At 43.9% G+C, this 16,193-nt stretch overlaps 1 protein-coding gene across 3 annotated transcripts in view; it reads right to left on the reverse strand.

Annotated features, from left to right (window-relative positions):
- PDE10A (phosphodiesterase 10A) overlaps positions 1-16,193 on the reverse strand; it is a 348,967-nt gene that overhangs the window by 69,642 nt on the left and 263,132 nt on the right. For all 3 annotated transcript variants that reach the window (XM_047859675.1, XM_047859674.1, XM_047859676.1), the window contains exons 6-10: positions 14,609-14,749; positions 11,570-11,725; positions 9,962-10,012; positions 8,870-8,928; positions 6,768-6,819 (exon numbers count right to left, since the gene is read on the reverse strand). In XM_047859675.1, coding sequence (XP_047715631.1) covers positions 6,768-6,819; positions 8,870-8,928; positions 9,962-10,012; positions 11,570-11,725; positions 14,609-14,749 — 459 coding nt within the window. The remainder of the gene's footprint in view (positions 1-6,767; positions 6,820-8,869; positions 8,929-9,961; positions 10,013-11,569; positions 11,726-14,608; positions 14,750-16,193) is intronic.

Raw genomic sequence — 16,193 nt, forward strand, 5'->3', positions numbered from 1 at the left:
GACAGCAGAAGCTGCTTCTTTTTCCCACAGTATTGCAAATGCCCAGCACAAGGCCTAGAGTAGAGGTCAGCTAACTAAGTCCATCAGCCAAAGCCAGCCCATTGCCTGTTTTTATAAATAAAATTTTATTGGGAAAGGATTATGTTCATTCCTTTACGCAATGTTTAAGGCTGCTACAATAGCAGAGCTCAGTGTCTGCAATAGCGTTTGGCCCATGGAGCTTAAAACTTTACCAGAAAGGTTTGCCAACCCTTAGGTTAAAACACATAACCCTTCCGTAACCCAAGAAGTCTCAATAAACATTGGAGGAAGGATGAACGACATCAAGTTAGGGAGACAGTAATGGGACTGTGTTTTGGCAAACGGAAGAATCGCCCATTTATTCTGCAAACTCATGGTATCTTGAACTTTTAAATAATAATAATGGTCCTGAACTATTAGTGATTACATTATGAAAAGCGAAATTTGCATCCCTACTGACTAGGTCATGTTAAATGCTTAATACTTTGGCACGTACTTATGTTAATAACTATAAACATCTAAACAGAACGGCCAATTTTCTAGAAAAGTGAGTTGATAAGTAATTGAAAACTCTGAGCAGAAATAGAATAATAGGGCTCCTGGGTGGCTCAGTCCGTTAAGAATCTGACTCTTGGTTTCGGCTCAGGTCATGATCTCACAGTGCGTGAGACTGAGACCTGTGTCGGGCTCTGAAGGGACAGTGCGGAGCCTGCTTGGGATTCTTTCTCTCTGCCCCTCTATTTATTTCTCTCAAAGTAAATAAACATTAAAAAAAAAAAGAAGAAACAGAATAATACAGACAATTGAAAAATTGTCAAAGCATTATCCCCATAAAAGGCATCAGGCCCAAATGGTTTCAAATATGAATCACTTAAGAATCTTCAACAAATAAATTTCCACCCTATGTTCACAAAGAACACAAGTTTTTCGGTTATTTTCGAAGCCCTGCTATGCCACTGATACTGAAAATTAACAAAGATACTATAAAAAAGCAAATCACAGACCAATTCACCTTGGAACCCAGAGAAAACTCATGAATAAAAATTTTAGTAAATCAGACTTAGGAATTAACGTATTATAATATTTAAAAACTATTCAGAACTGTTCAGTATCATAAACTCTAATATTTCATAGTAGCAATAAAACAAAGGAAGAGATGATGCAATTATCTTCATGTCGCCAAAAATGCACGTGAAGCAATTCAGCCATCCTTCACGATAAAAACTTCGGTCAAGTGAAACCGAAGACTGGATCCACACACACGTGTGTGTATGTGTACGTCTATACCCATATCCTAAGCCCCTACAATGTCTGGCTTTGACAACCAACGGGGCCACACCCGGTGGACCCACAGCGCTATGGGAACCTGGGACACTTGCCTTAAGGGGCTCACACACAGACTCAGTTGCCTCAGGGACCAGCGCACAAGCAGCAGTTGGAGAAGCTCCTAGAATGTACCTGAAGGAGATTCATTTGCTAATTTTAAAGTGCCTGCCAGATGAGCAGGAGCCCTGGGGGACACAAAAGCGCTGGTGCCTTTTCTGCACTCCCCCTGTACCTTAACAGCGCTGATGGGTGCACCCCAGAGGCCGAGAAAGCCGGTGGGTGCACCCCAGCCCAGCGCTGCCCGTCAGCCTCACTACCGCTGGTGGGCGTATGCAGTCCACACAGGGGGTCCTCCTTGATCACCTGGCTCTGGTGGCCGGGGCAGGGGTGGGGAGCTTGCATCACCGGGGCCTACAGGACTGTGACAATCCAGGCTACCCCTCGCCCCATCCCCCCAGGGCACGACACCGACCACAGACTGAAACACACCCCTCCTTCCTGTGAAAAAGGCCTGTGGACTTGTCACGGAGCTTCGACCTGAGGAGCCGTCGCAGGCTTGCCCACCTGGAGACCCCAGGGGAGCATCAGGGGCGGTTGGTCGAGGACGCCATCTTCGTGCTCTCCTCGGCCCTGTCACAGCTCGCCAGTACCTCTCAGAAAGGAGCTCGTACGCTCGTCTGGAGCCCCAAGTTTTACAAATGTCCCCCAGTTCAGCCGCCCTGGAGGCCAGCTCCACAGCTGAGGCCCACGTATGGTCGTACGTACATCTGCTTCCTCTAAAAGCTGCTGACATTCTCCTTCTCGTCAGCCAGGAACGAGGCACTGACACATCCTGCCGTGTGTAGCACTGTTAGGTCTTAGCACACCCTTCACGAGGGGGCCTAACAAGAATACATCCGGCTGCTGAGATGACCGCAAAGGTGTGAAAGGCCATCAGGCGCCAGGGGAAGCTGAACGATGAGGCCTGCACAAGGTGCCCCTGCAAGGCCGAGGGGAGACAGCTGTCTCACCTCGTACAGAGAAACAACACAGAGACGGGCGCCTGGGGTGGGGGGCTCTGTGGGTTGAGCGTCCGACTTCGGCTCAGCTCATGGTCTCACGGTCTGTGAGTCTGAGCCCCGCATGGGGCTCTGTGTTGACGGCTCGGAGCCTGGAGCCTGCTTCGGATTCTGTGTCTCCCTCTCTCTCTGCCCCTCCCCTGCTCACGCTCTGTCTCTCTCTCTCAAAAATAAATAAACATTTTTTAAAAAGGAAACAAACACAGAGAGTTGAGCAAAATGAAGAAAATAGAGAATATGTTCCAAACAAAGGAACAAGATAAAGCATCAGAAAAAGAAACTAATGAAATGGAGATCGGTAACTTAGATAGAACTCAAGAACGGTCATAAAGACGCTCGCCCAACACGGGGAAGAGACCAACACAGTGAGAACGGACAACACACTCAATGATGAAAAGCTGAGAGCTTTTCCTCTGAGATCAGGAATAAGACAAGGATGCCACTCTCGCCGTTTTGTTCAACAGAGTATTAGCAGTTCTAGCCAGAATAGTGACGTAAGAGAAAGAAAAGGCATCCACATTCGACAAAAAGAAGTAAAACTGACATGATTTTATAGAGAGAAAACCCTAAAGACTCCGCGGGCGCGCACACACACACACACGCACACAAAACCTTTTAGAACTAATGAACAACTTCAGTAAAATTGCAGGGTATGAAATGAACATACAGAAATCTGCTGCATTTCTATATGCTAACCAACTATTACAAACAGAAACTAAGAAAACAATCCCATTTACAATTGCATCAAAAGAATAAAATACCGAGGAACAAATTTCATCAAGGAAAGGAGAGACCTGTATGCTGGAAATTGTAAGACACTGATGAAAAAAGTTGAAGACACAAATAATTGGAAAGATATTCCATGCTCATGGATTGGAGGAACTAATATTGTTAAGATGACTGTATTATCCCAAACATCTACAGATTCAATGTAATCCCTATCAAAATCCCAATGGAATTTTTCACAGAACTAGAACACAGAATCCTAACATTCCACACACGATACTTCAAATAGCCAGAGCAATCTTGAGAAAGAACCAGTCTGGAAGTATCACGGTCCCTGATTTCAAACGATATGACAAAGCTATAATAATCAAAACAGTATGGTTCTGGCATAAAAACAAAATAGAGAGTCCACACAGATGGTCAATTTGTGACAAAGAAGGCAAGAATATAAATGGGGAAAGGGTCGTCTCTTCCATAAAGGGTGCCAGGAAAACTCGACAGCCAGGATGCAAAGGAATGAAACTGGTCTAGTATTTTGAAACACATGAAGAAACTAACTCACAATGGATTAGAGACTTGAATGGGAGACCTGAAACCATAAAATTACAAGAACAAAAATATAGGCAGTAAGTTCTTTGACCCTGGTCTTGGCAATGTTTTTTTTTTTTTTTCTGGTTTGTTTTTTGTTTCTTTTTGTTGTTTTTGGATCTGATTCCAAAAGCAACGGCAACAAAAGCAAAAGTAAGTGGGAATACACAAACAAGAAATCTTTTGCACGGCAAAGGAAACCATCAACAAAATGAAGAGGAGATCTATTGAATGGGAGAAAATATTTACAAATCATATATCCAGTAAGGGATGAATATCCGAAATATATAAAAAATGCATACAACGGGGGCGCCTGGGTGGCGCAGTCGGTTAAGCGTCCGACTTCAGCCAGGTCACGATCTCGCGGTCCGGGAGTTCGAGCCCCGCGTCGGGCTCTGGGCTGATGGCTCAGAGCCTGGAGCCTGTTTCCGATTCTGTGTCTCCCTCTCTCTCTGCCCCTCCCCCGTTCATGCTCTGTCTCTCTCTGTCCCAAAAATAAATAAACGTTGAAAAAAAAAAAATTAAAAAAAAAAAAAAATGCATACAACGAAACAGCAAAACACAACAATCCAATTAATAAATGGGCATAGGATTTGAACAGATGTTTTCCCAAAAAAGACATCGGACGGTCAACAGGTATGTGAAAAAGATGCTTAATTAACATCATGAATCGTCACGAAAATGCAAACCAAAACCTCTATGACGTATTACCTAAAACTCTTGAAATCAAGAGTCAGAAGCTCAACTGACTGAGCCGCCCAGGTGCCCGAATTCTGCCTCATTTAAAAAAAACATACAATTTGCGGTAGTGGGTGATTCATTTGGTTGAGCGTCCAACTCTTGATTTCACTTCAGGTCACGATCACACGGTTCGCGAGATAGAGCCCCAGGCTGACAACACAGAGTCTGCTTGGGTTTCTCTCTCTCCCCTTCCTCACTTGTGCACAAGTGTCTCTCAAAATACATAAACATTAAAAAAAACTCCGCAATTAGGTAATAGAAAGAAGAGAGTGCATATATTTGATAAGGCAAATTTTACTGTTCAGTGTGCTATTGAATATGTCGGAAAATCAAGAAAATCAACTGAAAAACAATCACAGGTTGTGAGAAAGGCTTCTTCTGTTTTAAGATCAGTGATTCTGAACATAACATTCACGTTTTCATTCTCCCCAAATAGAGGCTTTCAGTTTGAACTGGTACTCTTATGTGCTGAAATCAGAAATCCTAGACCTGTTTTGGGAACATTTATGAACTCCAAACATCAGAGGGTCATTCTAAAAGCCACCTGCCTCTCTCATTCATGCCTGCATGTATGCACGTGCACACACACACGCACACACACGCAGCTTTACTCGTAAGTGGAAAGCAACTTCTTGATAACAAGAGTGGATTTAAGATTCAGTGAAAACAAGGCACACTGTTGGATGGAAGCAGGGAGAGTAACAAATTTTCCTCAGGGTGTAAGCTCCCATATCTCATCCTTAGGTATGTTGGTTGTAGGACCCCAGCAGATACTACGTAACTACTTAAGGACTTTTCCTCGTATTTCTAATTTGCTAGGAGTTTGCATCTACTGGGTGTTGAGTATTATAAAGTTTTTGTAATCCATTCTTAAAATAATGTAATTTTTCTCCCTTTACTCAATTAGAATCGGGAACTACGTTAATTTATTACTTAACGTCGAACTGCTCTTGCATTCCTGGGGTGAATGCTTCTTAGCTGATGTCACTTTTCCTCCTGGGTTTGCTGTTTATCACTGATTTCGGATGTTTGCGTCTATATTCTGCTCAGTGGCTTTCCTTTTTCCTACCGTTGGGGAATATGAGCGTTAGGTCAAAAAGTCAAGGAATAGCCAGTGTCGGTGAGAATGTGGAGAAGCCGGAACCCGGGTGCACTGCTGACGGGAACAGAACCTGGTGCAACTGCACGGAAAACAGCCTAGCAGCTCCTCCGGAAGTGAAACACACAATCCCCGCGCGACCCGGCAGTGCCACTCCCTAAGTACGGAGCAACTGAAAACATGTATTCAAGCGAAGAAAGCTATACAGATGTTCAAAGCAGTACTTTTCCCATCAGCCAAAATGTGGCAACAATCCAAACGTTTATCAGCTGACGATGGGCAAAGAACGTACACGTCTATCCACATAACAGAGTATTATTCAGCCACAGAAATGAGTGAAGTGCTGATATTTGCTACAGCACGGGAGGACTTGAACACAGTATGCTAAGGGAAAAAAGCCAGGCACAAAACCCACAGATTACATGATCTCTTTTATGGGAGATGTCTAGAACAGGTAAATCCACAGAAAAAGAATTAGGTTAGCGGTTGCTTAGGATGGGGGCGGGGGTGGGCAGGAAGGAGAATGGGGGCCTCAATAGATGATGGCTAAAATGACACGGAGTGTCTTTTTTAAGTAATGAAAATGTTCTAAATCGACAGGTGATGGCTTCACGTACCTTTGAATATGCTAAAAACCACTGAACTGACCACTCGAAACGGATGAATAGTGTGGGATGTGAATTACATCTCAATAAAAACGGTCTTCAAAAAGATAAATAATACAAGAACCAGTCAACAAGTATTTTCCCTAGTCAAGCTATGTTAATCCATGTATTTATATTTCTATATTCTTAATATTTTTCACTTCATAGAAGTCTACTTCCTGTGGCTTTCAGCTCCAAGTGCCCACTGGTCTTCCAGAAGAGAGGAACACGTAAGACTAAAACTAAACAGAACGAACCTCAAGTGGTTGGGAATCCCCACTACGGTCGATATGCACAAGGTCTTTTGGAGAATATAAGAAGGCACCGAATGTTTTTCAAAGTTTAGCTCGCCACTAAATAATGAAAAGCTCAGACGTTTTCCCAAAAGTTATTCAAACCCCCTCACAATGAACAAAAGTCACAAAGAAATCAAACCAACACCTGGAGATCACTAAGTGCCGTCTTTCCATCATGATTTTAAGACAGCTTATGCCTCTAATAATGCATTAAAATGTTCCCCCATATATTAGGACATGAATCATTTTCGAACAAAAACCAACCTACCATTATGTGTTCAAGTAGAGAGTCTATTGCGACTATGTTATCAAAATATGTCCTGGAAAAAAAAGGAACAGAAAACTGGTAATTACTCTAAATAGGAACACAGAACATCTTAAACTTTGCATACATTTCCCAGTTTTGTCTACATTTAAGTAAAAAACGTAAAGATACATGTTGTTTGATTTTTGTCCTTTTGTGGAAACAACCAATAACAAGTTACTTTAGAGATAAATGAAACCTTATCAGTAACTTTCGTATGGAGTATCTAATTTTGGAGAGTATTTTATTGGTAAGTACCTATTTGAGAGCAAGTTTGTAGCATTTAAGTAAAACTATGAAGGGATAAAATTGCTCACCATTTTTAATATTTTCATGAATAACTTTGATCTGAAATAAAAATGTTCAAATTTGCTTAATCTCATTAATACAGTTAAAATGTAAATTAGCACTGAAAACCTGGAAAGTTAAAACACAGTTGCACTGTACTGAGAAAGCCATGTAACTCATTGGAGAAGAAACGTCAGAATACAAGAAATAATGACGACCTGATCATTTTACACGAGTAACTTGTGTTCATTATTACAAACAGCAGGTAAATACTTAGGAGATACGTGGCAGCTACATTGAAATGTCAACCTGATAAACGAGGAATGAGTAGGCATGTATCCTAGGGGATATTTTAATATAGGATCTACTGGTTCCTGGGAACTTAGCAAGGGACTCAGAATTAAGATAACTGAAGAGTGATAAACAATGCCTTTCGCTTAAAAGACAAATCACCCAGCTTGGAGCCACTGAGACTCTGCTAATGTAACGTACCACAAGCAAGGGGAGAAGGTCCAGTGGGTTTCCCCGAGGGAAGAGATTTACAGGGATCGAATCGGGCTGTGGAAGCCTTGCAAGGTGTTCAACTCCACTAGCAAAGGAAGGTGAATGGCTTCCCTTCCTGTGCGCTTGGGTGGTCAAGTCATGTGTTCCAGAAGTACTATTTGATTCTGTCTCGGGGACACAGGGGCCTGGCGATCAAAGGAAAGCACCCTCATCCCCATGCTTCTCTAATTGCGTATTTCAAAACATCATGTAACACAAAGCAGCACCTTCAGACTAATGAGTGCTGGGGTCCCAACAGTCCTTGATGACGAAGGTACTAAGTGCCACCAAAGTGGCCCGTGAGGGAGGACGCGGTCCCGGCCGCTGCTGGTGGCCGTGGAACAGCAGGTACATTATTCCTCCAATAACTTGCCAGAGGACGTGGCCCTGAAGTGACCACCTCCTGGGCCATTATTTCAGATTTCGGCCATTCAGCAGATGGCTCAGATCTACAGACAACCCCACTGGGAGCAGGGGAACCAATATGAACCGACGTTGCGGTGAACGTCCCTACCTGCTTCCGTCCCCGCCCAAGGAAGCTTTTCCAGGGTAAACTTCGGGGAAATGGAACATTTTCTCTGAAGTGGTATTTGAGCTCCCATACATGGGAAAATTAAAATAATAGTAATATTGCCGATATGGGGGCGCCTGGGTGGCTCAGTCGGCGAAGCGTCTGACTCTCGGTTTCGGCTCAGGTCGTGATCTCATGGTTCGTGAGTTCCAGCCCCACGGTGGCTCTGTGCTGACAGAGTGGAGCCTGCTTGGGATTCTCTGTCTCTCCTTCTCTCTCTTTCTCTGCCCCTCCCTGCTCACTTTCTCTCTCAAAACAAATAAATAAACTTAAAAAAGATATTGCTCATCTGGTTTAATTTACTGATATTTTCAGAAAATGCCAGAGAGGGTTTTTGGAAAATAATAAACTAGAACATTTCCTCTTCTACTGCTCTCGGCTTTCTCCTGCAAAAACAGAAATACTTAGTACCTTTAACATGCGCTAGTGAGTCTGATTAGAAGATACGCACCAAATTGCAAATAAGTATTATCGCATATACGTCTGCAATCCTTCACTTGTAAAGTGACCACGGGTGCGAACGTAACCTCACGGTCCGGGACGGGAACCTTTCTTACCAGACTACCGACTGCAGAATACACAGTACCTATTGCCGTCGGAGCCTGCACTGAGGGTAAACCCCTGATCCGGAAGAACTACGTCACCCCTCGAAACCAACACTTACTTGGATACGTCAAGTAGGAAGTCATTCAATTCGGTCTGCTTGGCAAGGCCTCTGCACACCTGCCAAAGAGAATGATGACTATTAATTGTAAGAGAGCTCCCCTGACGAAAAGGAACAATTCCAGAATACTATTTTCCCTCACTGTATTTTGAAAGTGACGCGATCACTTTTTATAACATGGTAATACTATCAATGGCAAGTTGAGACTTGAGATACTTCAATCCCAAGTATCTATGGAAGGCTTACGTGTGCTAAGCTCTGTTTTACGCACTTTATTATCTCACTTAATCAGCACAGAACACCAAGGACTGGGGATTTGCTTTCCTCGTTGAAGCAAGAAGTCGTGCAGAACCACGCTCCCGCTCCAGAGTCACTGAGGGACGGGGCCAGCATTCAGACCCAGGTGACCAACCTCCACGGCTGCTCTTTAAAACTACTTCCCACTTTACGCGACTGACACGTGGGCACGCATCCCACTTATACGCGAGACGGTCAGGTCCGAGAGGTCCTTGCTCCCCACGCTATCACCCTCTAACTGTGTGCCTTTTCTCCTCCTATCCCACGATCTGAGTTTGCTGAAACAGATTTTTCCGCAACAAAGAGAGGTGGAGGGTACGAGGGGAGAACTGTTTTGCTGCCGTGTCCCCGAATTCTGAGGTTGAGTTACTGGGAGACTCAATAAAGTCTGTGGTCTTTCCAACGAGAGCGTATTTTCAAGAGAAGCCAGTATGTGAAATTGGGCACGAAAGTTTCCATATACCATTTAGTTCAGAGGATGCCTTAATTTAGGAAATGGGACTCATGATAATATCAATGTTACTGCCAGCAGGAGGCCGTCAGTGGAAAGCAAATACTGTGACAGAGCCCACACCATTTACTGTATAAACGATTTATAGTTATACATAAATACACGGCAGTAATTGCAAGATGTTAAAGGCAGGGAGTAAGTAAATATAAGTGAGTAGACACAAGAGTTGAGAAATAACAAAACACCTAATATCCAAAAATGACACACTAGGGTCACTTAGTAAGCCCCACCCCCCCCCCCAGTGGGGCACCGGAGCCCCCCAGGAAATCACCCCCGGGACACACCTGCACCTGATGGATGGCTACTGAAGCCCAGGCAAGATTTGCTGTCGCGACCTACAAAAAAAGGGATGACACGCGTTTTGATTAGTCACATGCAGAGACCCCAACACAGCGCCTCCAGCATAACCGCGTATGAGTAATTTCCTGAGCCCACTGAGTATCTGAATATTTTGCCAAACGCAGAGCATCGAATATGTAGAAGGTTTCTCTTTCGTATTTCCTGCTCCTTTATAATGGAGCCTAACGCTCTCCCGATCCTCTTAATTTGGGATAAAAAAGCAAGACAAAGGCCCGAGAGAGCTAGCCCCTGACGATTTTCACAGAAAATGATTACTTTCCAGTTGAACAAAAACACTATTAAAATGGCCTCGGTGACTAGCATAAAACGATGAAGTATTTGCAACCTTCTGCTGACAAGTTCTCAAATTCCTGACCCTTCCGCTTCTTTTATTGTTCGTTCGCTTCCCCAACATTTGCTGGGTGCCTAGTAGGTACCGGGCACTCCCCTAGATGCCGGGGACCCGGCCACCAGCGGCGACACCGCAACAGCTCACGGCGGACCGTGGGAGAGAGAAAGACGAGGAGGAGAGTCAGCGAGGTGCACGGCGCGCCAGCTGCTGACAAGGGGCCAGAGAAAGAAGGAGGCCCCAGAGGGAGAGGAAATGCTGGGGGAGCCGCCCGAGTCCACATGCAGTGCTCAGGGAAGGCCTCCTCCGCGAGAGGGCAGCACGTGGGGACAACTCCTGAGGGGGGCGGCTGGGTCGGGACAACGAGGACACGCACAGCCCAGGCCGAGGGACAGCACGTGTGCGGGCTCCGAGCCGGAGCGGGTCAGCCTTGCTCGAGGGTCCAGCGTGGCTGGGGGAGGGGGGAGCAGGAGGTGGGGGTCATCCCGGTAAGTGGACAAGGCCCCTGAGGGACGGGCGCATATGCACCCTGGGAGTGACACACACATCCCGGCAGTAACTGGTTTTAGGGTTAATGAGCCAATTGTGATCCAGGGAACACTTCACGGAGCCCACTGGTTTCCAAATGTATTTGGTGCTGGAGCCTTTACTCAGGATACGCTCTAGGGAGAGGTCGTTTTTAAGAAAACTTTATAAAGACAACCAGAAAGTGAAAATTCTACAAAGGCATCCTGCTACTTAATTTAGTTCATAATACGGCACACTTCAATTTGTCTTGTTAGAATGGATTCCTACTAAAATAAATTATTGGATTTCTTTTTTTATTAACACGTAGGTATTATTTTTGAGAAAGAAAGAGAGACTGCCCATGCATACGACCTTGACTGGGGGAGGGGCAGAGAGCGAGGGGGACAGAGGATCCCAAGCAGGCTCTGAGCTGTCAGCACAGAGCCCAAAGGCGGGGCTCGAGCTCACGAACGACGAGATCGTGACCTGAGCCGAAGCTGGACACTTAGCCGACTGAGCCACCCAGGCGCCCCTAGATTACTATACGTCTAATTGAATCAGTTTTCCCTCTAAATAAGTACAAAAGAAAAAGTTTTTAAAAACCATCAAAACGTTGTTAAGCAACGTATGGTTTGCGTTATTCACTCATCCATTAACTGAACAATATTAATGAGTAGCCTCAGCGGGCTAGCCTCACCTCCTGATGACTCATACAGAAGGCTTCTTTGCCCCAGTGCCGATACAGCTCAAGGATGCCAATCAAATCACCGATTGCAGTGACAATCGGTAAACAAAGAACAGACTGTATACGAGTCCCAGACTCCAGGCCAGTACCTCTTGGAAATCGTTCGTCCTGAAAAATAAAGGGAGAAAAGATACAGATTCAGTTTCAGTAAGAGATGGAATTGTTACGTTATGATTCTTGTCAGAAATCGCCTAATACTTGCAATAAAACACAGCTAGTCTCTTTAAAAGGAAAACCAAATGACAATGGACACTATAAACTGTATTATCTTTGGGGGCTTATCTTAGGGGGCACGCGCAGCCCGATGCTTACGGCAGCACTATCGACAACAGCCAAACTACGGAAAGAGCCCAAATGTTCATCGACTAACAAACGGATCAAGAAGACGTGGTGCATGGATACAAGGGAATACTACTCAACCACCAAAGAGAATGCAATCGTGCCATTTGCAACGACGTGGACGGAACCAGGGTGTATTATGCTAAGCGAAATGCCTCAGAGACAAGTACCATACGATTTCACTCGTATGTGGAATTTAAGAAACAGAACAGGTGAATACATGGGAATGGGGGAAAAAAGAGACAGGGACTGTATTTAAGACATTTTTAAATACAGAGAACAGACTGAGGGTTGTTGGAGGGCGGTGGGTGGGGGGTGGGCTAGAAGGGTGAGGGGCATTAAAGGACACTTGTTGAGATGAGCACGGGGTGTCATATGTGAGTGATGCAATCACTAAAGTCTACTTCTGAAACCAATTACTATACTATATGTTAACTAACTAGAATTTAAATCATAATTTGGGAAAAAAAAGTTTATCTTTAGTAACCTGGCACCTATATACAGATACTGCTTTAATGTTTCTTTATCCCTGTGGAGTAGAATTTACTTAATTAATGAATATATATTAATTTCATGCCAGAATAAAAGGAATTATGCTGGCTAACACGTATTTATCCGTCACCGTCTATGTGCCGTAACTTTTCCGGGGCCTTTACCGGTATAATGTCACGAGTGAAAATGACTCCACATGTAAACACCACAAGAAGGAAAGTTTATTGTTTCTTTTCTTTTTTTCAGGTTAGAATAATGTCAAAGTGTGTGGGTTTTTCAAAAAGTGTTTAATGTTTTATTTATTTTTGAGAGAGACAGAGACAGAGAGCAGGAGAGGGGCAGAGAGAGGGAGACACAGAGTTGGAAGCAGGCTCCAGACTCTGAGCTGTCGGCACAAGAGCCTGATGCGGGGCTCAAACTCACAAACTGTGAGATTATGACCCGAGCAGAAGTCGGATGCTTAACCAACTGAACCACCCAGGCACCGCAAATAATGTCAAAGTGTACGTTAACGATGATCTTTCTGATTGAATCTCAAAGGCCCATATTAAGTATTCAAATCATCTAATAATTATCAATTACTTATAAAGAATGAAATTAGTCCTTTGACTTTAATAACTTTCTAGCTTAACAAATCACTCAAAGGAATACAGGGAAATCAAATGAATTAATCCCAAAACACTAACTCTCCTTATTGAATTTCTGCTGTTCTGTAGGAAGCTTTTCATAAATCAACAGCACAGATCAGTATTGCTGATTTACAGGTCTTTTGAAAGCTTGAATATACACTAGGACATGTTCAAGGGACAACCTATATGGGATCTTAACACTTTCCAAAACTGCAGTGTGTTTGAGATGGGACATCGTGTGAGTTTACAGTGCAAACATGCTGATTTGGCATATTCATCTGTTGTAATATGACCGCCATTGTAGTAGTTTGCATTTCTATCTCGTCACATGATTAGCCTACAACTAGATCTAGTCTTTCAGGGACCTTCATCATCTACATCCGCATCTATACAGATAACTGGAGGCAAAACCACGATTAAAACCCAGGTCTCTCGACTCCGAGTTAGCACTTTCCAGAGCAATTTCCTTACACCTGTTTGCCTACCTGTCCATTTCAGCCTAAACTCAGGGAGAGACTCTTCATCACGAGGCTCACCTATCGCGTGGGAGACTGCACTAAGGGCTCCGTTTCATCACGTTCCCTACGTCCGCGTCCTTCGTCAGTACCCTCCGGTATCGAGTCCGGGTTTGCTTACGTGATTCACTTGAACCAACGCGAGGGTGGGAAATGCGATACCAGCAGAGGCTTGAAAACTCACTTGCATGTTCCAAGTCTTCTCTGGAAGCCTTGCCACCATCGCTGAGAACATTCCAGGCTGGCCTTACTTAGGGGTGGGGTGGGGTGGGGAGCTGGGGAGGTGTGGGAGTGACAAACACAGAGAACTGAGGCCATCTAAGGCCAGCCAGTTGACGTCAGTCGACGGCCAGTTGACGTCAGATGCACAAGCAAGCCTAGCTGAAGGTGGCCCAATCCAGGGCTCAGGAGAAGTGACAAGTGGCTGTTGGGTGACAGCACTGATACTCGGGCAGCACAGCCCTCAGCACCAGCTGACTCATTCGTGTGCATCTTGCTACGACATGAAACACAAAACAGTAATCATCCAGGGGCGCCTGGGGGGCTCAGTCAGTGAGACAACGGCTCAGGTCACGATCCCACGGTGCACAGGATGGAGCCCCAGGTCATGCTCTGCACTGACAGCAGGGAGCCTCCTCGGGATTCTCTCCCTCCCTCTCTCTGACCCTTCCTTGCTCGTGCTCTCTCTCTCTCTCAAAATAAATAAATAACCAAAAAACAAAACAAAACAAAACACCCATAGCAATCATTTAGTTTACATGAATATAAACCTACAATTTATGTTCAAATGTACTGGTATGGACTGAAATAAGAGCTAAAAGTAGCCCTCGGTGGGTATCGTAAGATAGGATTTTCTGAGGACAAAAGTTCATTTACAAACAAATTCATTTGTTGATCTGTATCTCGCTCTAATGCGTTTATAAAATGGCTTGAATCGTAACAGCAAAATGATATGCCACCTGCATGAAATAAGTATTTCAGGTTACGAATGTCACAAAAAGCAAAAAGCCATTTACCCCAAGGATGTCTTCCACGAGCAACGTTTTTCTGGATTTGGCCACGTAGGCAGAGATGGTGGTGCCCTGGGCGATGGGCCCGGCAGGGATGAGCCGGGGTTTCCCTTCCTTGATTCCAGGGGGGGTGAACACACACAGACTCTAGAAGAAGGAAAGAACACGTCTTACGGATTTTACAGACCTCCCTGTACTTCCGCACTAACAGACAGACTCCTAGGTATTACTTATCAGTCATGAGGCATCTTTGAGCCAACGAAAACGAGGAAGATGCTTTGCAATGATCAAAGTGGGGTGTGTGAGGTGAAATTCTCTCTGGTATTCCCAATGGGACACAAAACACAGGCTTGATGTAGAACTAAAATCAACGTCCAGGCACAGCAAACCTCGCAAAATGGCCTCTTATCTCGATATACGGAAAATAATAAAATACAAAGTAAGTGGTCCTTGGGGTCCAGATATTGCCAAACGAGAAACAGAGAACATCGGGTCCAACCTGCCCCAGAGGCTGGCACACAGATCTGGAGACAGGATCAGTGACTACAAGTCAAGTTGTTCAGAACGTTGTTTCTTCCTCTTTTTTTTATGACTCAATCACTCCATTCTTTAAACTGGCCTGACTATAAAATGACAGATTCAAAATACTCTCGATAAACATTTTGCTCTTCTCTGTGCAAAAAATTACGGACAAATCTGGGTGCATCTTTCCCTTTCAAACGACCAGGTGGGAAGGTAAAGTCCTGAAGGTATCTTAAGATAAATGTTTTTTTTTTTTTTTTAAATATGATCAGTTATTTTTTACTAAATCCAGTACTTTGAATAAATTTCTACTAAGAATTGCTAACCAAAACAAATCCCCTAGAGATTGGGGGCAGTATTTTGACATCACTATATTACGATTATCTACTCAATTTGAAAAGTATTAAGGTTCAGTAAATTCTCCCAGCACTTCACTTTTATCTTAGACTGGACTGCTGTAAGTTAAAGCCTGAAGACCTGTGAAGCAGTAAGATTAGACAATCCTCTTAAGCTATACATGTTCCTATTAATACTTACTAAGCAAATTCTCGGTAAAGACATCGAATTGGATCTAATTATACACGTATTAGATCAGTGGTCTTCAAGGCTTTGTAATGTCGGAGAATACTTTCTTCCTATAAAATCTTAACTTATAATCACAGGAGAGTAAACCCTATAAACTCGAGCTCCTTCAATCAGCCAGGAGTAGGGAGAAGGAAAGGAAAGCAAAGCATAGGCGCACCCCAGCTGCTTGAAATAAGTCATTACTTACAGATTAGAGGCGAAATTCAAAATATTTTTATTCACGCCTATAGCTCTATCAGTTTGGACTGTGCCTAAGTAGTATTTGCTATTAAGTACAATGCCTGTGAAAAATATTTTTAAAATGATTCTTATTAAGGGATTAAGTTTAAAACGCTTATTACAAGTTATGCACTTTTAAAAGATTTTTAAGATTTAACTACATATAAGATGGTAAATGACAACTTCACCTTATTTTTAGAGGTTAGACCTCAGTGTCGCTATTTTTAAAGTTACTATAATTCTATTACCCACCAATATGCACATG

The sequence above is a fragment of the Prionailurus viverrinus genome, chromosome B2 (genome assembly GCF_022837055.1).
Source record: "Prionailurus viverrinus isolate Anna chromosome B2, UM_Priviv_1.0, whole genome shotgun sequence".
NCBI classification, from domain to species: Eukaryota; Metazoa; Chordata; class Mammalia; order Carnivora; family Felidae; genus Prionailurus; species Prionailurus viverrinus.